The sequence below is a fragment of the Perognathus longimembris genome, chromosome 5 (genome assembly GCF_023159225.1).
Source record: "Perognathus longimembris pacificus isolate PPM17 chromosome 5, ASM2315922v1, whole genome shotgun sequence".
In the NCBI taxonomy this organism is placed as follows: Eukaryota; Metazoa; Chordata; class Mammalia; order Rodentia; family Heteromyidae; genus Perognathus; species Perognathus longimembris.
The window spans coordinates 47,591,551-47,617,445 of record NC_063165.1 but is presented as its reverse complement, the minus strand read 5'-3'; the positions used below and the strand labels follow the sequence as shown (position 1 = coordinate 47,617,445).

Sequence of the window (25,895 nt, the reverse complement as noted above, 5' to 3'; positions counted from 1 at the left end):
GATTTCTAAAGACAAGATCCGATTTTTCATTTCTAGCTTTGTTATTTAGCTAGCTTTTGTTATCACTGTGCCTATTGAGTGCTTTCAGATTCCATGTATCTCTAATAATCTTAACTCCATTTGAGGGGAAAAAAAATCATTAAAAAAAAGAAAAAAAGGAATCTTTCTTTCTCTCTTTGTTTCGTTTCTTTTCTTTGTTTCTTTTTCCCTGTCCTGGGGCTTGAACCTGACCCTGGGCTTTTATGCTCAAAGGTAAAGCTCTACCACTTAAGCCACAGCTCCACTTCCATGGTTTTCTTTCTTTCTTTCTTTCTTTCTTTCCTTCCTTCCTTCCTTCCTTCCTTCCTTCCTTCCTTCCTTCCTTCCTTCCTTCTTTCTTTCTTTCTTTCTTTCTTTCTTTCTTTCTTTCTTTCTTTCTTTCTTTCTTTCTTTGTTTATTTGTAGTTTAGAGGAGATAGGAGTCTCACACTGCCCAGGCTGGTTTGAACTGCACTCCTTAGATGGCAGCCACCTGAGTAGCTAGAATAACAGACATGAGCCACTGGTGCCCAGCAGAAATGAATTTTTCTCAATATGGATGAGAAAGAACATCACAGACTTCTCTGGAAAAATCTTTTCCTTTTTTAAAATAATTACTTATTTATTGTCAAAGTGATGTACACAGGGGTTACAGTTTCATACGTAAGGCAAAGGTACATTTCTTGAACTATTTGTTACCTCCTCCCTCATTCGCCCCTTTCCCTTCCCCCTTTCCCTCTTCCCCCATGAGTTGTTCAGTTGGTTTACACCAAATGGTTTTGCAAGTACTGCTTTTGGAGTCGTTTGTCTTTTTATCCATTGTCTCTCAATTTTGATATTCCCTTTTACTTCCCTAGTTCTAATACCAGTATGTACAGTATCCAGGGTACTCAGATGAGATACAGTGATAGCGCAGGGACAACCACAGGAAGGGGATACAAGAGGATCATTAACAAAAGTAGCTACAGTTTCACATGGCATGTTGAAAGTAATTACAACACTGATATAACACTCGTTTCCATAACATGGAGTTCATTTCACTTAGCATCATCTTATATGTTCATAAGGGCATAGCTATTGGGCTCTTGTGATCCTCTGCTGTGACTAGCCTAAACCTGTGCTAATTATTCCCTATGAGGGAAGCCATAGAGTCTATGTTTCTTTGGGTCTGGCTCACTTCACCTAGTAATATACACAATGGAATTTTATGCCTCTATCAGAAAGAATGACATTGCCCCATTCATAAGGAAATGGATGGAAAATCTTTTCTACTCACCAAATCCCCATTCATCTTGGTGGCTTGCAGCGTCCATCGTGAGCCCTAGGATGAACAACAGAGGTTATGATGAAAAATCCCTTCCCTATGAGAACAAAGTGACTAAAAAACAGGATAGATTTCCAAAGATCTAGTCTTACCTGTTGATCCAAAAGAGCCCAGAACATGGGCAATGGGATATAAAGAAACAGGACCCTAGTTAGAGCCTTCACATCCATAATGAGCTGCTTCTGCAGGGAAGAAGAAAGAGCAGATAAAACTTAAGAGAAGTTTCAAATGTGTTTTCTTTCTTAGAATAAAAGCCCAGGGCTGGGAATGTGGCTTAGTGGTAGAGTGTTTGCCTAGCATACATGAAGCCCTGGGTTCAATTCCTTAGTACCACATAAACAGAAAAAGCCAGAAGTGATGCTGTGGCTCAAGTGGTAGAATGCTAGCTTTGAGCAAAAGAAGCTTGGGAACAGTGTTCAGGCCCTGAGTTCAAGTTCCAGGACTGGAAAAAAAATGTAGCCCAAACCAGTAATATAGAAGACAAATTCCCCCAGAGAAGATCAGTTTAAAAGACTCCATGATGTTTATATAGTTTCACTTACTGGGTATTTCTCAGCTGCCCAGTCCAGCCAGTGCTGTCGCTTCGGAACATTCCCAGAACGGTTTTTGAAGCGATTGGAAATAGCAAACTAGTACAGAAATACATATTAGAGACAAAAGAGAAACCATCTCCTTATTTTCTTACTCATCCTTTTCCTCAATCACATACACTTTTAAGACTTACTCTAACTCTTTGATCTCATCAGACATTGAATTTCAGAATATTTAAGATTTAATTTTATTTTTCCTTATGTCCTGTTAAGCCTCATATGTAATAGACTCAGAAGGGGGCTTTTTGATGATAATTTTTAAAGTTAGTTACACTATTTTTCTACTTAATGATGAAGTAAAAGCACAGAGAATGATCAATGAATCTGTTTGCCAAAAGACATGCAAGTACAACAGAAATCACTAATAATGGTAATGGTAGCTCACACCTGTAATCCTAGCTACTCAGGAAGCTGAGAGATGAGGACTGTGGTTCAAAGCCAACCAAGTACAAAAGTCTGTGAGACTCTTTTCTACAATTAAACTCCAAATAACTGGAAGAGGAGTTGTGGCTCAAGTGGTAAAGCACAAGCCTTGAGAACAAAAACTCAGAGACAGCACTCAGGCCTGAGCTTAAGCCCCAGGCACTATATAAATATACTTGTATATTTTTATATGCCCATGTGTGAAGAACCATAGGAGCAGCATTGTATCTATTTTCTGATTATTGAAAAGGTAGGTAAACAATATAAAGACTTACCCAGATACATTTGATAACCTGACCCACTATGTTTCCTTCTGGAGGTGGTTTTCTGTACATCTTGCTTCCCATTGCAAACACAGCTGTAATTTAGGATACAAAAATAATGCTCTGAGCGCTAATTAAGTACATTCAATATGTCAGTGCTAAGGCCAGACTACTGATCTACATGAGTGACTAACAAATCTCATAAAGAGGGTACTGACACCCTACATGAGTTCATAGGAGTAAATGGAAGATAGAAGGGGCAATTTTTAAGAGATATCCATGTCTAATACATGAGGAAACAAAAGATTAAAGAAATTAAGCAACTTTTACAAGAGTATATTCTAGAAATTTCCTTAATTTCTTGGTCAGTTGGTGCTTTATTACTTGCCACACCTTTACTCCTGCTTTTTGCTGATTATTTTGGAGATCAAGTCTCATACTTTCTTGCTCAGGCTGGCTTTAAACTATGATCCTCTGGATCTCCGATCCTGAATAGCTAGGATTATAGGCTTGAGTCCTTTTAATTGCTATCCACATACCACATACTCATGGTTCAAGATCTGTATCTATAGGTCAAATACTTCTCGTAAAGTCAACCATCAAACTTAAGTAATTCCAGTTTATATGTGGGCTCCATTTTGTGAAGACTCTTTGTTTAATTTTGTTTATCTTTTCTGGATCTAGCTAGCTAGTAACTCTTCTGTTCAGTTCTTAGAAATCACAGTACCTGGAAACTTTAAAGACAGGTCTCCAGGTCAGACCACACTCTGATCAACTTGCTGGCTTAATCAAGATACCCACTTCACCATCAAAGGGACCAGTGACGATACAATTCCAGTTTCAACCTAATGCCCCACAACTCCCATCTTACAAAAGTCTTTAGAAATGCACTTTAGCTGGAAATGGGGCCCCATGGTAGAGTGCCTGACTAACAAGCCCAAAGCCCTGAGTTCAAACGTCAGTACTGCCTCCCACCCACAAAAAAAGGTACATGAATTACTCAGTCCAAGACTGGTATTGGTAGCTTGAAATCCTGTCTACAAAGGAAGCTGAGACCTGAAGGATTATGGTTCAAAGCCAGACTTGGGAGAAAGTCTGAGATTCCAACACCAATTAACCAGCAAAAAGCTGCACTAGAGGCATCCATCAGCAAGAAACTGAGTGCACAGGGCTCTGAGTTCAAACCCAAGTACCATAACACACACACACACACACACACACACACACACACACACACACCAATTACCCTATGGCACCAATATTGCCTGTGATATTTGACCCTTTTTCTCTGTTGGAAAGTGAATATATTTTTATCTCCTTGCTTACCACTCTAACTCTCAGTGAATTATTTCATATACTGGCCTAATCCCCCAGATTTAATATTTCCTTTGAACCCTAAACAAGTTATTTCCAAATAACTATTTGGTGACTATAATTAGATATTTCAAGAACAACTGTAATGCAACAAATATACTTACAAATATACCAAAAACAAAACAAATATACCAACATTGCCCCAAACTATTGAATTAATGAAATCTCTGCAAACCTAGTTGTTCAAATTAGAACCCTGCATTCATTGTTGACTTATACTCTTCCTCAATGCACATATTTAAGCATTCCAAAGCTTGTTAATTCTACCTGAACCAAGACTACAAGAACTGAATGAGGTAGTCACCTAGACCACAAGATTGAAGGGAGTGCCAAAAATGTGGTAATCAAGATAAATACTATCTTTGACTTGCTCTAAACCAGTCCTTTCTCCACAGTGAAGAGGCATCATGGAAAAATAAAAATGGAACAATGATTTCTCCATTTGAAACTTTTTGTAGCTTTCTCTACTGTTCTCACAATAAAGTTTTCATTCTTTAATGGTCTAAATTATAATTCATTATTTAATTTCTGACAATGTGTCTTCTTCATCTTTCTTATTTGTACCCCAGGTAATCTGAATTCCTTTAAGGCTTTTGAACAAATCATATAATCTCTTACTTTGTCTTATAGACAATGACTTAAATTACAATTCATTATCTAATTTCTGACAATGTGTCTTCTTCATCTTTCTCATTTAAACCCTAGGTAATCTGAATTCCTTTAAGGCCTTTGTAAGCATCATGTAATCTCCATGTCTTTCAGATATCTTATTTTCTCTTGACATCACTCACAGTACCTTCTTTGACAACTGTTTTTCTTTGAGCAACTGTTTTTCATCCCTTGAATTCTCATCTTAATACTAGTTTTTGTAGGCAAACCTTTATAATCATCAAAGTCTTCATCAGACAACTCTTCTAGGGGCCCCCATAGCAGTTTTTGTCCTTTCTGTTATGACATTGACCCTACTATGTTCTAACTCCCTGGGTTTTTTTTTAATTTTTAAAATTATTATTATAAGGGTGATATACACAGGAGTTGCATTACATACATCAGGTAAAGAGTATATTTCTTTTTAGACAATGTAACTTCCTATTTAAAAAAAAATGCTATTCAAGAGCATGAACTCTATAGATTCCTAAATCACCAGATACCCTAATATCCAGCACAAAACTGATCACATAATAGGTTTTATTACAACCGAAGAAATTAATCAGCTGATTTATAGTAACAGCATTTATTGAATATTTCATAATTTATAACATTTTACCTACAGTTCTCTTTTAAACTTCATAAGAAGTTTGATATGTAAATATTATTATTGTGCAATGAGTCACAGAAGCAAATATAGCACTAATCAGTAGAAAATCAAGAAAATACTTGGGAAAGTATGTGGCATTAAAGGCAGAGGGAAGCCAAGAGTATACTATCATAATTTTCCTGGAAACATTTGTTTAGAATTGGATACTCTGAATATTACTATCAGTCCTTACCTGTCCCAGCAGAAAATAGTAAGTCTAAACATTGAGAGTCTGGGCTCCTTTTTCTCTATTGAACTCTTTATGGGTTTGGACTGGATAGGTTCCAATGGGGAGGGGAGTGTCACCCTGAGGCTCAGAGGGTGAACAGGTTTCCAGGCCAATAATTACAAACAATCACACCCAAGTTTCCCCTTAGGGAACATGCCTAAACTAAGTAGCCCAAACATCCCCCCTCTCTTCCTGGCTAGTATTCTCAGTTATAAAGACTATAGCACTTGATCTAAATTATATTATTCTCCAACTACTTAATCCAGCTTCTCTATTTCTTCTCCCATTTTATCTCAAGGGCAAACTCCTTGGAATACTATAGATCAGGGTAAAAATAGCTATAACTAAAAGCTGTTTTTAAAGGCAGAGAATTAAAAATGTCTCCTAGTGACCAAAAAAATAAGTGCCATGTGATATATAGATTGAAACAGAGGATAAAATATGGCCTCTCTCCTTCCTTACATAGTGTTGTGTAGGACAGTGGATCTCAACTTGACTATACATTATAATCACCTGAGATACTTTAAATAAAAAGCATAGATGCCCAGATGCCTGAAATCCCGATTGGTACTTTGTGTAGTTCAGAGATCAGTCACACCCAATAGGTGTAGTATGAGAACAGAATGAAATAGTTCATTAAAATTGACTACAGAAAGTTTTTCATTCAGAAAGTATCAGTTAGTTTCCTTTGCACACTACTGTACTTACCGAGGGCTACTACCATGAGTAATCCTGGAACTCCAAAAGCCAATGCATAGCAGTCTTCCCCAAAACATTGCACATCACCTGAAGAAAATAGGGGGGAAACATAGCTCTGCATTTATAAGCTCAGATTCTTGATATAGACATAGCCATCATCTTCCTTCTCATCACTAGTCTTTAACCTTTTCTTTAGTCCAGAAAAAAAATTAAGATTGAAAAAGAAATTCTCAGATATTTTCAAACCCTTATAAAAGGAAAGATGGACCATAGGGATGTTGAACACCATGTTGGCTAGCTAGAGTAAGCTTTCTACACATAGTCAAGGATCTTCACCTCTTAGCATAGGTGTGATAAAAGTAGAAATCAAACTTCCTGCATTGATGGACAGGTAGAAGACTGAGAAGTATCTAGTCCGTTCCTCTGCCTGAAACAAAGAGGATAAACAGATTATTAGTACAATATGCCTCCTTGTTCCATCCCACACCAAAATACAGATTCAGATACTGGCTTTATGGTATCTGAATATCATAGTAGTTATTTAATAAACCTAGAAGGCCAATGCCAAACATTTATTTATATGTGAAACTTCAGTACAACCTTCGTTTATCCCTTTACCTGGTAAAATTGATCATTTTCTCCTCAATGCCATTCTTGTGACTTACACATACCTATTCTAATGCATTAAATGTTTGTCTTTAAATGGGTTGCAACTTCCTTTAGGGCAGAAATTTTACTCCTTTCTGTAATCCGTAGTGCTTAGTACAACATCTGATATATACTAGAAACTCAATAAATGTTTACTGACTATATTAATTAAATGAATGACTGCTTGAATTAAGATTCATTCTAATGCCTCAGAATTCTAATACCTTAGGCCTTTTTCTGATACAATAGAACAAAAACTTCCTTGTTCCTCATGTTCAATTTATGGTTTTTCTTCCTTTTCTGGTTCCCGTATAAACTTACTCCATTCATCTAATTCACATAGTTCATCCTGCATAGAATCCCCTTGCCAAAGCTAGGTCATTTCAGCAAGTAATGATAATCTCTGAGCCCTTAGACAGAGTACAAGCACAAAATAACCCAACTGGTCTGTCTGAATGGCAAGAGAACAGAGAGAGAGAGAGAGACAGAGACAGATACAGAGAGACAGACAGAAAGACAGACAGAGACAGAGAGACAGAGGAAACAGTCATAAAGAGATAGGCAGGTAACATCAGAGAGGAAGGAGGAGGAAAGAAGAGGAGAAAGATAGAAATACAGAAAGACATGGAGGAGGAAGGATGAAGAAGAAAGAAATTATGACAATTATATAAGGAATAGATGCATTAGGAAGACAGAAAACAGAGCAAATGAGAGGAAGGCATAAGTATTAGCTAATGTAAGAAGAGACTGTTCCCTTGATTGTGTGATGCTGCTTCCTCATATGGGTTTATTTCTACTTTGCTCTTATTGTTTTATTTTCCTACCAACAGAAAGTAACTGGGAAAGGAAGGAATGATTAGCCAAGGAAATCTGACAGTAAAAGATCATTTGCGTGTAAAGACTTGCTTCATTCCAACTGGTCATTTTCTCCTTTTACAAAATCTCAAAACTAGATATACGGGCCTGGGAATATGGCCTAGGGGCAAGAGTGCTTGCCTCCTACACATGAAGCTCTCGGTTCGATTCCCCAGCACCACATATATGGAAAACGGCCAGAAGGGGCGCTGTGGCTCAGGTGGTGGAGTGCTAGCCTTGAGTGGGAAGAAGCCAGGGACAGTGTTCAGGCCCTGAGTCCAAGGCCCAGGACTGGCAAAAAAAAAACAAAACAAAAAAGTAGATATACGTAAATAATCTACACTACTTGATACTTCCCAGTCCCAAAGAGCTCACCACACTGTTGTGTTAAATATCTCCAAGGAAGCTTACTACTTCCAACTCCAAATCCGAAGTTTTGGACCAGGGATTTAGGCTTTTACCAAATAAACAACTTACTTCCTATAGCCTTTGCTTACTGGTCTCAGGTTTAAGCCCTGACAGACTGGCACTATCTAAATCAAATATTCCATGATATAACATTCTTTTTTATTTTTATTTTGAGTAAGCTAAACATCCTCATTTAAAAAATCTTCCCTCACATGTCATGTCCATCTACTGCCCTAGTTACTTTCCTTTGAATATGCTTCAATATTTCTGTTAATATTTAGCTGAGACCAAATCCTGAGATATAATCTGATCTGTGTATTGCTTCGATGGCTGCTTGTTTAGTACCCATCTTTGATGCTGGCTCTACATGCTTGGAGATACAGAAATAACAACATTCTTACATGTTTTTCTTCAAACTGGTCTCCACCAAAAGCTGCTACACAAGGTTTGATACCTCCTGTCCCCAGAGCTATTAGACTCAGGCCAACCAATGATAGAATTCTGAAATAGAGAGATGAGGATGCTGATATTAACACAGATGTAGAGATGGAATATAGACATGCAATGGGGAAATACATACAAGAGCAATTGTGCCTTTCTTGTAAAAAATATATATACAAAAGAATTCTACCCTGTGGACATTTGCCATTTGCTTTCACTCCAAGAGGTATTCATGGACACTAATTGCCTTGGAGCCTATGCTAGAGAGTATATACATTGTGCCTGATGGTTCCATTATCCCCTTAAATGCAACAGATGGAAGCAGATTCTGAAGGGACTCCAAAGCTAACATACTGGTTCTCAATCTTATTTTAATTAAAGGAACATTTCTGTTGAAGACTCTTATAGTCTCTAATCTCCTATACACTTCCTAACCATAAAATAAAATGTTAAGACTCATCATAATCAACGGAATCAGTATCAGTGATTTTTATGGGATATGAACAAAGAGGTAATACAAGGAGGGTTCATTGAATTTCAAGTAAAATTCCTAACTTATAGGATAAGTACATGTATAGGTACATCATAACATGATATAAAATAATATATAATATAAATATATAAAATATATGCTTTTTGAATAACTATAATCTTATTAACAGAACCAAAGAATCTGTCAACTGTCTCTGACCCCATAAAATCAATATTTTAAGAAGGATGGGGCTGGGGGCTGGGGATATAGCCTAGTGGCAAGAGTGCCTGCCTCAGATACACGAGGCCCTAGGTTCGATTCCCCAGCACCACATATACAGAAAACGGCCAGAAGCGGCGCTGTGGCTCAAGTGGCAGAGTGCTAGCCTTGAGCGGGAAGAAGCCAGGGACAGTGCTCAGGCCCTGAGTCCAAGGCCCAGGACTGGCCAAAAATAAAAAAAAGAAGGATGGGGATATATAAACACACACACACTTCCAATGGGAATATACAGAACTACACAAAAATGGATATCCTAAGCTTTAAGTATGACTTTGGCAATATAAGCAAATATATTTTTTAAATCCTTGGTGAAGATGCATAAATATGTGAGGGAATGTGGAGAGTGTATAGATTTTCCTTGTTTTCATGCACATAAAGAAGATATTGACGAGGCATTCCACCATTCTTCAAATGCTTACTTAATGAAAACAATGGAACATCTCTGGCAATAAAGTCATCTGTAATGAATTCCTGAGACATATACCAAGGGGATATAAACAAAGTAAATCAGTTGATTCCATAGTTTACTCACGTATGTAATGTTTTTCCTCCCAGGATTGGAATGGCACCCAAAGATTTGAACACATGGCCAAGCACATACACCAATGAAAGATAGATGATTGTCCTGTGGAGAGAGTTACATCAGTCAGCCTGTGTATATTTCAGAGACTTGAGTAATGAGGACAAGAGTTCATGCTGTTCTCAGTAAACAAAGGAAGAAGAGAAGGGAGTGGAGGAGCAAAGCATTAACTAAGACACACAAAGAGAAACAACAGTGACTGGAACGAACAGATTATGTAAAGGGTGTGCAGTTCTTCATTCTGTAGTGTAAACACTTGGAGGTAACATATATTTACTTCAAGTACCCTTCTCATATTTACTCTTAACTCAGCTCTACAGGTACACAGAGCACCCCTAACCTTTGTACAAGATATAACAAGTATTAAGTGGATTTATAGCAAGAATGACATTTTAAGTTAGTAAAACCAGTAGAACGAGATATTTTAACTTGAGCTGGTTTTCTTAAGGAATGCTTTTTAATTTTTTTATCTTTAAGTAGTTGTATAAAGAAGTGGCTATTTAACAAACCAGTTTATGAATACAATGCATCTTGATCAATGTTACCCCTTTCAACACTCACCCAATCTATCTTTTCCCTTGCTTTTCTTAATTTTTGAGACATACATTGAATTCTTGACTGCATTCCCCCTATTTCTCCTTTGGCCTAGAAAGCACAAGGGATCAGCGACAAATGCCAAGCAAACAAGTATTATGGCTAAGAAAATAGACTTCTCCTGTAAAGAAGTACTAGGATATGTAAAGAGGCAAAAGACTTCTGGGTTTGGCCTGGGTAAGAAAAAAACAAGGAATTTAGACTGTCCAGAGATTAAAAATCAGGTAATAGATGGTAACTTCTTGTTAAGCTATTTCTCCAAAGAATTTACTTGAATGACAAATAGGAGGTAGAAGACTGAGAAATTCCAACATGAAACATGAAGATATATTATTCATTGACATTCAACACATTACCACATATTCTTCTCATATGTAATATGTATTAACAAACACATCAGCATTCTCTTGATATATAAGTATAATGTTAATAAACTTTGGGCATGATAGTATATGTGTGTATGTATGTATGTATGTATACATGTGTGCGATTTTACAGTGTTTTATGTTAAAGTGGAATATAAAAATGGAATGAAGTTACATTAAGGGTTGGGGAGACTACATATCTTATGCTGTGGATTCTTTATTGTGAATATCTTATCTTCTCAGGTTGGCTTTCTAGGAAAGGAACCCCAAAGGGTCAGGGATAAGAATTGGGTGACTAATCCAGGAATAACTTCCATCAGGGGAATGGGCAAGCTTTCCCAGAAGGCCTTGTATCATCTTCTAGGGAAAAGTTCTCTTTGTTAGAATAAAAAGAACAACTAGAGAAGAATAAAGAGTAAAAAGGCTATCTTGAACTCCAAATTATTAGAGGGAAATAAAGTAGATTATTAGAAATAAACTAAATTATCAGAGAGAAATAAACAAAAGGAGCCTGAAATGGAAAGAGTCTATGTAGAAATACCAAATCTATATCCAACTGTTGGACTGAATGAATCACAGAAGCATAAAGCGTTTAAGAAGAAAATAGGAACTTCTAGATGAGCAACTCAAAGGGAATAATGTAACTATGAGGATATAAGAGAGGAACCTAATAACACAAGGAGAAAGAAGTCAGAGGGATTTGAAAATCCTGCCATTGAAATAGAATCAGGGTCCTTAGAATTCATCAGCAGGACTCAAAACTGTTTTAGGTAGAACTGAACAATCTCTTGACTGTACAGATGAGGAAACTGAAATCCAGAGAGGTCATATGACACCACTGTGTGTGTGGGGGGGTGTGTGTGACGTGCACACACATGCCCATACTGGAGCATCAGAGAGATCAGATGACATTTGTTATTTAACTCAAGGGCTAAAGTTCTCTCTTAGCTTTTTCTGCTCAAGTCTGGCACTCAGCCACACCTCCACTTCTAGTTTTTTGCTGGTTAATTGAAGAAAGGAGTCTCTTGGATTTCTCTGCTAGGACTGGTTTTGAACTGTGATCCTCAGGTCTCAGCCACCTGGGTAGCTATCATGGTGTGTGAACCAAAGGTGCCAGCATGTCATTCCATGTATGTATGTATATATGTATGTATGTATATATGTATGTGCATGACATTCTTCAAGTGATCATTTAATTAGTAATGGATTAAGGCTAGGATTCCTCCTCCTCCTCCCCCTCCTCCCCCTCCTCCCCCTCCTCCCCCTCCTCCCCCTCCTCCTCCTCCTCCTCCTCCTAGTGTATCCGAGGCAGGCACTCTTGCCACTAGGCTATATCCCCAGCCCCTCCTCCTTCTTTTTAAAGGCAGAGTTTTGATCCTCCTGCCTCAATCTCCTTGGTGCTGGGATTGCAAGCATGTACTATCACTGTAACCCAGAAGTTCCTTGCTGGAACTTCTACTTCTATCACAAACAAGTTAATCTAAAGGGGGGAAAAAGTTACAAATTTTAGTTCACCATGACAAACTCAAAAGCCACAGACATTTTTATCAAGAGCTTAGGAGCTGAGGAATACATGCAAAGATCAAGATCAGTACATGCGGTAATGTCAGAGGAGATTGGGCATGAAGGAAATAGGGTTGGCTCTGACCACACAAGAGGAAAAGCATAGCAAGAACATTGAAAGTATAATAAACATATTCAAAAGAGTGATTTTACATGATGGCCAAAGTCAAGAGCCTAGACTAATAGATAGGCATGGATCACAGACTTTCAAAACAAGGAACTATGACTAAGAATGTTTTTCTCTCTCAAAAACAACTTGACACTAAAAGAGCATTCTAGCATGTAGTTAACCTCTCAGTAAATGTTTACAAAAATTATAGCAAGCCAATATTCATTTTAATAATTCCTGTTTTCCATTATGTATTGATTAGCTAGTCCTTCCTATGTGTAGTTCTATGTTTATGAAGGAGGCCTCGCTCTCCCCCAATATAAAAATTTCCTATCCAAGAGCAGTTTCCAGGTGCCCATTTCCTTATAGCATAGCTTTGATTATGGGATAATAAACAGAGAAAGAGCTTTTAGCAATTGCTTGTGCATATATACCTTATGACTCTCACCATACCACTCTTGGGCACATATCTAAAAGAATGTAAAACAAAATACAAGAGCGATACCTGAACACCCATGGTTATTGCAGCTCTGTTTGTAATACCCAAATTTCTGAGGTGCTGGACAACAAATGAGTGAATTTACATAGATAGATAGACAGATAGATAGGTAGATAGATAGATAGACAGATAGATAGATAGATAGACAGATACATACATACATACATACATACATACATACATACATACATACCACACACTATGGAGTATTACTCAGCCATAAAGGAAACCTAAGTTATATTATTTGTAGGAAAATAGATGGAACTAGAGATTATCATGTTGAACAAGATAAGTCAAGCCTAAATAGCCAAATGTCATAGGTCCTTATTCTTTTATAGAACCTAGACCTAAAATGCTGCTGCTGCTGCTGCTGATGGAACATCCATGTGAAAAGAGGACTGGCTGAGGACATCAGTGGGAAGGGGTAGAGAGAAAGGAAGAGGGATGAGGAGTTAAGAGGACCAAAGTATAATATACACATATGTACTTTATTCTTCATTGAATAAAAACTGTAGCCTATACTTTTTTTTGCCAGTCCTGGGGCTTGAACTCAGGGCCTGAGCACTGTCCCTGGCTTCTTTTTGCTCAAGGCTAGCACTCTACCTCTTGAGCCACAGTGCAACTTCCAGCTTTTTCTGTTTATGTGGTGCTGAGGAATCAAACCCAGGGCTTCATGTATGCTAGGCAAGCACTCTATCACTAAGCCACATTCCCAGCCCTAGCATATACTTTTTACTCTCACACAATGCCAATTCCTATCCAATGAGCTGGTGACTACTCTTATGTAGTGAACCTATGTAGTGAACAATAGTGGATCTAGGTAGTGGACTCAGCCACTCATTCATCATTTTGCTCTCAAAGCAAGAAACTGTATAGTACTGTATGTTATCTAGAGATTATATATGTAAGACTCATTAAACACTTTTAGAACTAAGTGTGTGTGTGTGCCCATGGGGACACACATGGGAATTCTAATTTAGACAAATCTGTGGATAACAAGCCCTCAGAATGGATATCACAGACCCATCTCTAACCTATGACTATATGATGTTATAGACGTTATCTTTTACATAATACCAGTGTGTCTCTTGGGGCTATTTTGTGAATTGAAAAGATAATGAACTATTAATCTAGCTCATGAAAACATTTATGAGATGTGTGTGTGTGTGTGTGTGTGTGTGTGTGTGTGCATGCGCACACGTGCGCCTGTACCGGGACTTGAAATCAGGGCCTTACACTCTTGCGTGGGTTTTTTAACTCAAGGCTGGGGTTCTACCACTTAAGCCACACCTACACTTCCTGCTTTTTTTCTGGCTAATTGGGAAGAAGAATCTATTGACTTTTTTTTTTTTATCCTAGTTGGCTTCATCATGATTCTCAGATCTAAGCCTCCTGAGTAGCTAGGATTACAGGGATGGGTCATCAGCACACAGGGCTTCCTTCCTTCCTATGTTCCTTCCTTTCTCTACTTTTGGTAGTGGTAATGGGCTTGAATACAAGGCCTTACACTTTTACTGGTGACTTGCTAGCTCACAGCTGGTGCTCTGCACTTTAGCCACATCTCTAACTGGGAGATGGTATCTCTTGGACTTTCCTGGCCAGGCTGGCTTTAAATTATGATCCTTTACATATCAACCTCCTGAGTAGATTACAACATGAGCTACCAGCACAAGTATTCATTAGACTCTTAAGAATGAAACAACATATGTTAAGAATATAAGCAGAGAATGTAAAATCTGAAAGGAAGAAGAAAAATTACTGAAGAAGTAAGGATAACTAACTCTGGAGAAGACACAGAGAAAGGATTAAATGAGCACATTGAGGTCTCTATAAGTATATATTTTGCTGTAAAGATGCTGGTAGCATCTTTAATATCACTGCTAAAGAAAAGACTTAGGGGTGAGAAAGATGGCGCCGACAGAATAGGGAGGCACCCCGACTCGCTCCAACTGAATAGCGAGCTGGGAACTCCAACACACAACACCCCATCAAGAACCCAGCAAAACCAGCAGCCAGAAGCAGTGGAGAAATGCAGGAAAACAAAAAGGAGCAAAAAAGAAGAACCGAAAACCTACACGGAGCCGGAGAATCTCCGGGGCACCCTCCCCTAACCAGCCGACCCTGGCCCAAACAGGGCCAGGCTGGGAAAGGGGAACCCGGCGATCGGCAGACAGGATGCCAGGAGCGCAGAATTCAGATAGCGGGAGACCCCACAGACACAAGGCAGGGTGCGGACCAAGACACACACCAGCAGCAACGAGAAGTTTGGGTCCACACCGGGTTCGGACAAGGGAACCCAGCGTGGCAGAAAGAGGGAACAGGGAAGCCACCACGACACTTCACCAACCCCTGAAGGGCCAACGGCTGCACGGGACACACACACAAAGCAGCAACTGTGAGTCCCCCATTATTCCCTCCCCCAATGGGAGACCAGCTATCAGAGACCCAAGCCCTACAAAGAAGCTAGATCTCCCTCCCTCCCCCTCCCCACCCCGAGGGAACAAAGAACCCCCAAATCAGGCAGGGAGCTCCCATCAGGCGCTGGGAAGTCAGTTTAGCAGGGGAAGGGCCGAGCAGCCCCAAGGCCCCACAGGTTCCTGAACTGGCAGAACCAGCCCTGCCCCCTTCCCAACAGGGGCGGGGGGGGGGGGATGGGGGGGGCCGGCAGTGCAAGCCCCACCCGAGGCGCCTGGACCTCGAAGACTCTTACAACTAAAATCACAGGCGCTGGAGGGCAATACCAGCCCAGCAGGGTCACCTGGGCCTGATCACATCCCCTCCTCGCAGCGGAGGCGAGGTCTGAGGGTGCCAACCCACACCCAGACAGTTGATCCCACTGGGCCCCACACATACCGTCCCCCCCAACGGACTCGCGGGAGGGCGCAAGCACAACCCAACAACCCAGGGCTCGCTCTGGGAGGCATATCCCGCTAAAGTGCCTGTTGTAGTGGACGCACAGCGCACAGGAGGGCGCCCCCCCCCCCCCACAGCGCCCACTCTGGTAGGCGTACCCTGCACTGGTGGGCGGGGCCACAGCGACAGCACCTGCTGCCGTAGACACGCCTACACAGGAGGGAGGGAAGAGCTACACAGATCTCCAGATGGGCAAATCACAAAGAAACATAACTCAGTTCATCAAAGGGCAAGCCAACTCGCCAGCTCCAAAAAGCAGCATGACTGAAGAGGAGATGGAGACTAAAAAAGCAAATGAGGCCATGTTAACAGGAATGATCGAAAGCGTCAGAAATGAAATCAGAAAACAATTCCAGGAGTTTAGAGCAGAAATCTGGAAGGACACCCAGGAAGCCAAGAAAGAAATGGAAGCAAAAATGGATACAATGCAAGCCTCCTTTAAAGAAATGTAAGCAAAAATGGATACAATGCAAGCCGCCTTTAAAGAAAATCTCCACATCCTGAGATTTGAAATGCATGAAAAAATAGATTTAAAATACAACTCTTTAAAGGAAGAAATTTCCACGATCAGAGCTGATATGACAACCATAAATAGCTCTCTGACATCCATAAACTCTGCAATTGAAACCATAACACAAAGAGTGGACCATATAGAATCCAGAATCTCTCGCCTGGACGATGAAGCAGCTGACAACAACCAGAAAATGACCACACTCCAAGAAAAGGTGAAGCTTCAGGGAAGACTAATCCAGGAACTAATGGACAAAGACAAGAGATATAATCTGCGCATAATTGGAATAGAAGAAGGAGCCGAATACCAGAGCAGAGGGCTTAATCATGTTCTCAATAAAGTTATTGCAGAAAACTTCCCCAATCTCACAGGGAACCCCATCCAGGTAACCGAAGCCTATAGGACACCTGGCAGGCCAGACCCCAGGAAAGCCACCCCAAGGCGCATAATATTCAGGACTACAGACCTCAAGATTAAAGAGCAAATTCTGAATTCAGCCAAAGCGAAGAAGGACACTTTCTTCAATGGGAAGAGGATTTGAATAACATCCGACTTATCCACACAAACTTACCAAGCTCCAAGTGAGTGGAAGAACACCATCCAAGTACTTCAGAATAACAATTTACAACCTCGGATCAAATATCCAGCAAAATTGGAGTTCACATTTGAAGGGAAAACCAGATTTTTCCACACCAAAGAGGAGCTAAAGGAGTATGTGAATAAAAAACCAGCCCTACAGCGAATATTAAGAGGGGAACCCCACCCAACAGAGATCGTAAAAGACACACAGACAGAATCAGAAAGAAACTTCAATAGCCAAAGTCCAACAGAAAGACCAGCTCACTAAAGACAAGAAAAAAAAAAAAAAGAGGAAAAAACAGCCCAACAAGAAAATGGAAGGAGAAAAAACACCCTTATCCTTGATCTCGTTAAATATAAATGGTTTAAACTCCCCGATAAAGAGGAGCAGACTGGCAGAATGGATTCACAAACAAAAAGTTGACATCTGCTATCTACAAGAGACCCACCTTACAGCAAGGGACAAAAACAGGCTTCGAATGAAAGGATGGAGCAAGATCTACCAAGCAAATACACCCTCCAAAACGGCAGGTGTAGCCATTCTGATCTCAGACAAGCTGGACTTCTCATTAAAGTCAGCTCAAAAAGACAAAGAAGGACACTACATATTAATACAAGGAAAAATCCAGAATCAAGAAATCACGGTGATAAATGTATACTCACCGAACAAAAGAGGCCCTACATACGTCAAGCAAATTCTCACAGAATTACAGAGCAAGATAGACGCAAACACAATCATAGTGGGTGACTTTAATACTCCTCTCTCTCCAAGAGACAGATCCAACACCCAGAGGAATAGTAAGGGAGCTGAGGACCTAAATAACACCATTTCCCAAATGGATCTAACAGACCTATATAGAACCTTCCACCCTACAGAGACCCAATACACCTTCTTTTCAGCAGCCCATGGATCATATTCCAAAATAGACCACGTCGTAGCCCACACAAAGAACCTGAGCAAATACAAAAGTATTGACGTCATCCCATGTATTATATCTGATCACAGTGGATTAAAGGTAACCCTCAACAACAAAGGATACCACAGAGCCTATACACACGCTTGGAGACTAAACCCCACACTGCTATCCAACACTTGGGCCACAGACCAAATTAAAGATGAAATCAACGAATTCATAAGCCACAATGACAAAGAAAACACATCACAAAGAAACCTATGGGACACAGCTAAGGAAGTACTGAGGGGCAAGATCATTGCACTCAGCACCCACATTAAAAGAATGGAAGCAGAGCAGGTGAATACTCTCACGATGAAACTAAAACAACTGGAGTAACAAGAAATGACAGAATCTAAAACGACTAGGAGGGGAGAGATCACAAAGATTAAAGAAGAGATAAATCTGATTGAAAATAGAAAGACCATTCAACAAATAAATAAGACTAAAAGCTGGTTCTTTGAGAAAATAAACAAAATTGACAGACCCCTTGCAAGACTTACAAAAAAAAGAAGAGAAGAGACTCATATACGTAAAATCAGGGACTCCACTGGAAAAATTACAACAAGTACACACGATATTCAAACAATCATAAGGAGCTATTTCCAAAACCTCTACTCAGCAAAAAACAATAATTTTACAGAAATGGATCAATTCTGAGAGAAGTACAAACTGCCCAAACTGAACCAAGAAGAAATAAATCAACTAAATAAACCAATAACTTACAGTGAGATACAGGAGGTAATCAAGAACCTCCCTACTAAGAAAAGCCCAGGCCCAGATGGATTCACCAACGAATTCTACAAAACCTTTAGTGAGGAGCTAATACCAATACTCCTCAAACTCTTCCACGAAATAGAAACAGAGGGAGAAATCCCAAACTCATTCTATGAAGCTAATATCATACTCATTCCCAAACCAGGCAAAGATCCAACAAAAAAAGAGAACTACAGACCAATATCACTAATGAACACAGACACAAAGCTCCTCAATAAAATATTAGCTAACAGGATCCAGAAACTGATCAAGAAAATCATACATCATGACCAAGTAGGCTTCATCCCTCAGTCACAAGGATGGTTTAACATCCGTAAATCAATCAACGTAATTCACCACATAAACAGATCTAAAATTAAGAATTACATTGTTATCTCAGTCGATGCCCAAAAAGCCTTTGACAAAATACAACATCCATACCTATTAAAAGCTTTGGAGAGAACAGGAATAGATGGAACATTCCTCAAAACAATAAAAGCCATATACAACAGACCAACTGCTAATATCATATTAAATGGAGAGAAACTTAAATCATTCCCCCTAAACTCAGGAACAAGACAAGGATGCCCACTCTCCCCACTTCTTTTCAACATAGTGCTGGAATCCCTAGCCATAGCAATAAGGCAAGAGGAGGACATCAAAGGGATCCACATCGGCAAGGAAGAAATCAAGTTATCCCTATTCGCAGACGACATGCTCTTATATCTGAAGGACCCAAAAAACTCAGTACCCAAACTCCTACACCTAATAAACCAATTTGGCAAAGTAGCAGGATATAAAATCAATCCACAAAAGTCAGCAGCTTTTCTGTACACCAGCAATAGACAAACAGAAAAGGAAATTATGGAAACAATTCCATTTACAGTAGCCAAAAAAAGAATAAAGTACCTAGGGATCAACTTAACCAAGGACGTGACGGACCTATTCAATGAAAACTACAAAAATCTAATAAGGGAAATCAAAGAAGACACAAGTAGATGGAAAGACCTCCCATGCTCATGGGTAGGCAGAATCAATATAGTGAAAATGGCCATATTGCCCAAATTGTTATACAAATTCAATGCAATACCTATCAAAATCCCAGCCACATTCTTCACTGAAATAGAGAAACCAATCCATAAATTCATATGGAACAGCAAAAAACCTAGAATAGCCAAAGCAATTCTAGGCAAAAAAAGCAGTGCAGGAGGTATCACAATACCAGACTTCAAGCTCTACTACAAGGCCATCATAACAAAAACAGCATGGTATTGGTATAAAAACAGATCGGAAGACCAATGGATTAGAATTGAAGACCCAGAAATAAAACCACACTCTTACAGCCAAGTGACATTCTACAAAGGAGCTAAAGACATACAATGGAATAAACATAGCCTCTTCAACTACTGGTGCTGGGAGAACTGGGCAGCCATATGCAGAAAACTCAAAGTAGACCCAAGCCTATCACCATGCACCAAGATCAACTCAAAATGGATCAAGGACCTCAATATCAGACCTGAATCCTTGAAACTACTGAAAGACAGAATAGGAAAGATGCTAGAACTTATAGGTACAGGAAGGAACTTCCTGAATAGAGTCCCAGGGGCACAACAAATAGGGGAAAGACTCGACAAATGGGACTACTACAAATTAAAAAGTTTCTGCACAGCTAAGGTCATAGCCACCAAAATAGAAAGACAGCCAACGATATGGGAAAGGATCTTTACCAGCACAGCAACAGACAAAGGCCTGATATCAGTCATCTACAGAGAACTCAAAAAACTAAGCCCCTCCAAGCCCAATAAACCTATTAGGAAATGGGCAAAGGAGCTAAAGAGAGACTTCACAAGAGAAGATATAAAAATGGCAAAGAAACACATGAGGAAATGCTCAACATCCCTGCTAGTAAAGGAAATGCAAATAAAAACAACCCTGAGATACCACCTCACCCCAGTTAGAATGGCCTATACTCTGAACTCAGGAAACAACAAATGCTGGAGGGGCTGTGGGGAAAGAGGAACCCTTCTCCGCTGTTGGTGGGAGTGCAAATTAGTACAACCACTTTGGAGAACAGTATGGAGGTTTCTCAAAAAGCTCAATATAGACCTACCCTATGACCCAGCCATACCACTCCTAGGCATCTATCCTAAACAGCAAAATCCAAGATATCAAAAAGACATTTGTACTTCCATGTTTATCGCGGCACAATTCACAATAGCTAAAATATGGAAACAACCCAGATGCCCCTCCACAGACGAATGGATCCAAAAAATATGGTACCTATACACAATGGAATACTACATAGAGATTAGGAATGGTGAAATATTGTTATTCGCAGGGAAATGGTCAGAACTCGAACAAATAATGTTGAGTAAGACAAGCCTAGAACACAGAAAACAAAGGGGCATGATCTCCCTGATATATGACTGTTAACAATGGGAGACGGAGAGACAGTAGAGACCAAGTCTGTGAATACTGTATATGTTCTTGATACATTGTATATTGTATATATGTCTACCTGACCTAGACAAGGGATAGACAAACAGGATGTAAGATATCACAAGAAATGTACACACTGCCCTACTATGTAACTGTACCCTTTTTGCACAACACCTTGTAAAAAAATTTATGTTCAATTAATAAACAAATAAAAAAAAAGACTTAGTCTGAACTATAGAATGGAATGGTTAAAGAATTTTTATTAAAAAAAAATTTTTTTTTTGCCAGTCCTGGGCCTTGGACTCAGGGCCTGAGCACTGTCCCTGGCTTCTTGCTGCTCAAGGCTAGCACTCTGCCACCTAAGCCACAGTGCCCCTTCTGGCCATTTTCCGTATATGTGGTGCTGGGGAATTGAACCGAGAGCTTCATGTGTAGGAGGCAAGCATTCTTGCCACTAGGCCATATTCCCAGCCCGGTTAAAGAATTTAAAAAACACCCTCTGACTAGAAAAATGTGGAAACACTGGAAAACTGACAATGGAAAGAAATAGGCTTTCTGTGCTGTCAGTCTTAGATTTTTATTTTTCATGTATGACTTAGTATGTTCTTGCTCAGTAACAAGAAGCTAAAAGCAATAACTTTCTTTCTTTCTTTCTTCTTTTTGTCAGTCCTGGGGCTTGAACTCAGGGCCTGAGCACTGTCTCTGGCTTTCTTTTTGCTCAAGGCTAGCACTCTACCACTTGAGCGACAGCACCACTTCTGGCCTTTTTGTGTATATGTGGTGCTGAGGAATCAAACCCAGGGGTTCATGTATATGAGGCAAGCACTCTTGTCACTAGGCCATATTCCTAGCCCCTAGAAACAATGACTTTCTGCACAATGACTCTGTTGTCCTTACTTGAATTTTCCCAACCATGAGTCGGCAATGGCTGCTCCAAGGATAGGAGTAAAATAGCAGAGGCTGCTGAAGGCATGGTATACAGATGTGGAGGTGTCTTCATTCCAGTGCAAGAAATACAGGAAATACAGAGTCAGCACAGCTATGATTAAAAACAACAACAACATATGAATGAATGAATGAATGAATGAATGAATGCCAGGAGACAAAACAAGATGAATGCAATAAGTGAGTTATGGAGAAATATATTTAATTTCTGATCTTTGAAGGAGAACTTGCCTTACAGCACTTCTCTCAGTGGGAGGTAACTCTTAGGCAGTAGTAGCAGGGACTATGGGAAATATGGGAGTAGATGGAGTCATGCTGACCATCAAATCCAATACTCCAGTCTTCAGTCTTTGCGTACCATGGCATCACCGCCAACAATGAAGACTCCATGGTGCTTCCAGTACCCATTTCCTTCCTCCCCAGCAACAATCTAGTGCAGGGATCTGAGGATCAGGTGTGAGGAACAGGGCTTGTGGAATGAGAGCTTTCCCACTCACACTCTCACACACTGTGTTCTGGTTCTGCCAGGTCTTTCTGATCTTGACTGGAAGAAGTTACTAAGTGAAATCTCATGATGAATTTACTGTCTTGGCCAATGGAAAAAACCAATTTGCAGTCAGGTAGAAAGAATGAGTAAGGGAAATAAATAACATCCAAGGAGACCAGACTACTACAAACATGGGGTTGGGGTGCGAGGGAATAAAGACACTAGAACACAAAGTTACCTTTCATGCCATAATAGGAAAAGCGTTCACAGAATTCATTCACCACAATGAAGGCGATGCTCACTGGGTAGCTGGAGCCACAGATTTTCTAAGCAACAAAAAGGTAGTGATTCAAGCATGACATCTTTTGTTGTTACAATCATTGAGAAGCTCCACATTGGAAAATTCAATTAATTGATTAATTTTTGTCATGTAGGTGGTCTCATTATGTTGCCCAGGCTCCAACTCTTCATTCTCCCTTCAATCTCCCTTGCAGCTGGGATTCCAGGCATACATCTCATACTCAGCTTATTTTTGTTTCTTTTAAATATTCAAGACCTTGTAATTGCTATGCCCAGGGGTTCTACCACATTTTGCCACACCCTAGCTTCTTTAAGGTCTTTTTCCTCTTTCTCCCTCTTCCTCCTCCCCCTCCCCCAGGGGTCTGGAATGGAACTGCAATCCTCCCTATGTCTTCATGAATAGCTAGGATTCCAGGCATGTACCACCAAGCTCAGCTCATTTATTTAAAATCCTTGTGGGTAGATGATAAGGAACTACAGTATACAGTATCTACTCCTTATGAAACAGCTACAGTCACACTAAAAAGGGCTCAAATTGCTGATCTAGGAGTAAAAGAAGCAAATCTGAATATCAGTGTTCTCCATTTAACACAGAACTGTTCAGACATTCTTTGATCAGGAATAGTTCATTTGCTCACAACTTCTGAACTAAAGCTGGGAATTCTAGGCAAGAAGATAACAGCAGTCTTCTTATTAGGGACAAAAGGGAGAGATGGCTTATAAAACATTTAGACATATCCAGGCAATTACAGTAGATTCAGAAGTCAGTGTCCGGCTTAATTCCCTGGTAGGGACTGAGACTTGTTGTCCCCACTTGGGACTGAGACTTGTCCCCACAGGGTGTATTCATCATCCTGGAGGCAATCCCAACAACATTCCTGTTCAGAGGCTTCTGGAACAGGCAGAGCTCAACATGGAGGCAGAGCTTCCTAAAGATAGGCTGATTGAGGACTTGGATGTTGGGCAGAGGATTCTGAAATCCTATAAAATTAAATGCCCACTTTTCCTAGTCAAAAGACCCTATTATATGTTCATGATAATCCTGGATTTTAGAAGAACTACACTATTTTGTGTACTACATCAGTCATGAAATAAGGAATGCCACGTGTTTTATTTCAAATCTCTCCCCCTGACAATGTCGCAACAGGAAGGGAAACAGATATAATCTAGCCTTAAGGTAGTTAGATCTTATCAGGGCAATTAAAATGCCTTTTTTTTGGGGGGGGGAGGGTCAGTAGTGGGGCTTGAACTCAGAGCTTCGGTGTTGTCCCTGAGCATTTTTGCTCAAAGCTAATGTTCTACAGCTCTGAACTACCTTACCACTTTTGCTTTTCTGGGGGTTAAATGGAGATAAGAGTTCAGAGGCTTTTCTGCCCTGGTTAGCTTTGAACTGCAATATTCGGATCTCAGCCTTCTGAGTAGCTAGGATTATAGTTGTGAGCCACTGGCCCAGCTATACTGCCTTTTATTTCATAAGTATATACACTTTTGCAAGCATCCTTAAATTCTCCAGGGTCAGAAGAAGCATCATTGACTAGAGAAAGAAATACGTTAAAATGGTTATTCTTTAGCCTGTATAGATATTTTTTTAAAACCTCCTAAAATAAAAATGTTAAGATATAATAATAATTTGCCTTAAAGATGCGATGAACTGTGATTCTTACCTTCCCAGCATTCAGCTTGACAAACCATGTAACCTGGTGTTTAGTTAATATACTATCCTGAGCTATGTAACACTGTTACTAACAATTAGCCGTGTCAATATTCCTGCCTCTATGTCTCAGTTCTGCTATTTCAAAGAAATGGACAATAATACCTCCAGATCTATGTGAATAACTTGGCAAATATTGGCAATTACTACTCTAACCTCTCACAGGGTTTTGATAAGAAGTTGGAATAATAAATTTGGAAGTGCTTTAGTAAGCACACACTGTAAGTCATTATTCCTTTTTCCTCTGTCTCATCTTCTACTCTAAATTGGGGACACTTAGTAACAGAGAGTGGATCTACTCTGAAACTTCTTTTGGTATCCAAAAAGAAGGCTTCATGCACAGGAGCAGAGTTTTCATAGTGGTAAAGAAGTAACAATCACACACAGTTCTCCAAACAACCAATGCTTGCCAAGTTTCCCTGGACATTCAAATTACTTTTATTCCTCCAGGGAAACAGAATTTGCAATCAAATGCAGCAAAGTTGAGAGTCCCAACTAAAGACTTCTGATTACTTTCCCTCTGCTGCTTCCTCTCTTAAGTAAAAATAACTTCAATTTAGATTTGGTCCTCAGGTGAAATCTAACTTCAAGAACCAATAGTTTTATAACATAATGTAGCTCAGCATGAAGTTCAAGAGGCTAAGGAAGAAAGCCCAAAGAACAAGGTTATTACTGTTAGAGGTGACCTGAATTTGAGAACTCACCGGTGATGGCTTCTCTGGAGGGCTGGGAGGTCTAGGTGGTACCTCTTCAGTGCAGACAGGTGAAAAAAGAGTTTGCTTGGATTCATTTTTCTGGAAAGGGTTCATGGCTGGCTCCTTTCTCTCTCCTCAAGCATTTGGCTCCAGTAAGCAGTTAGGATCACTGCCAGCCCACAGTGAAAAGGGGCTGGGGGGAGGAGGGGTGGCTCCAGCAGCTAGGTTTAACCCTGTAGGTGTCAGTTTCAATAGCTGTCTGACTCAGAGTACAGCTGGAAGCTATAGGAAAAGAAAGGGTTGGTGTACTCGTTGCAAAGAACTATTGTGTAAAAGGTAAGGCATGGGGGAGTGAAAAGGACACGTGACAAACATGATTGAGGCCCTGGGAGACACACACACACACACACACACACACACACACACACACACACACATTTCAGCACAGATTTAAAAACTGATTCAATTTCAGAATAATAGCAGCTATTTATTAGTGACCTATTATGTGCCAGGCCAGTATGTACATGAACTGCACACATTATATACATTATATATGGGTTATATATACATTATATG

At 39.9% G+C, this 25,895-nt stretch overlaps 1 protein-coding gene across 2 annotated transcripts in view; it reads right to left on the bottom strand.

Moving 5' to 3' along the window:
• The window catches only part of Slc15a2 (solute carrier family 15 member 2), a 41,377-nt gene extending 15,687 nt beyond the window's left edge, over positions 1–25,690 (bottom strand). The window contains exons 1-11 of one of the 2 annotated variants that reach the window (XM_048346745.1): positions 25,329–25,690; positions 22,852–22,939; positions 22,079–22,220; positions 9,853–9,945; positions 8,530–8,629; positions 6,554–6,644; positions 6,227–6,304; positions 2,631–2,713; positions 1,885–1,971; positions 1,435–1,524; positions 1,295–1,339 (exon numbers count right to left, since the gene is read on the bottom strand). In XM_048346745.1, the coding sequence (XP_048202702.1) occupies positions 1,295–1,339; positions 1,435–1,524; positions 1,885–1,971; positions 2,631–2,713; positions 6,227–6,304; positions 6,554–6,644; positions 8,530–8,629; positions 9,853–9,945; positions 22,079–22,220; positions 22,852–22,939; positions 25,329–25,433 (1,002 nt within the window). In that variant the 5' untranslated portion in view covers positions 25,434–25,690. The remainder of the gene's footprint in view (positions 1–1,294; positions 1,340–1,434; positions 1,525–1,884; positions 1,972–2,630; positions 2,714–6,226; positions 6,305–6,553; positions 6,645–8,529; positions 8,630–9,852; positions 9,946–22,078; positions 22,221–22,851; positions 22,940–25,328) is intronic. The other variant, XM_048346743.1, reaches the window with a different exon arrangement.
• Between the last annotated feature and the right edge of the window lie 205 nt (positions 25,691–25,895).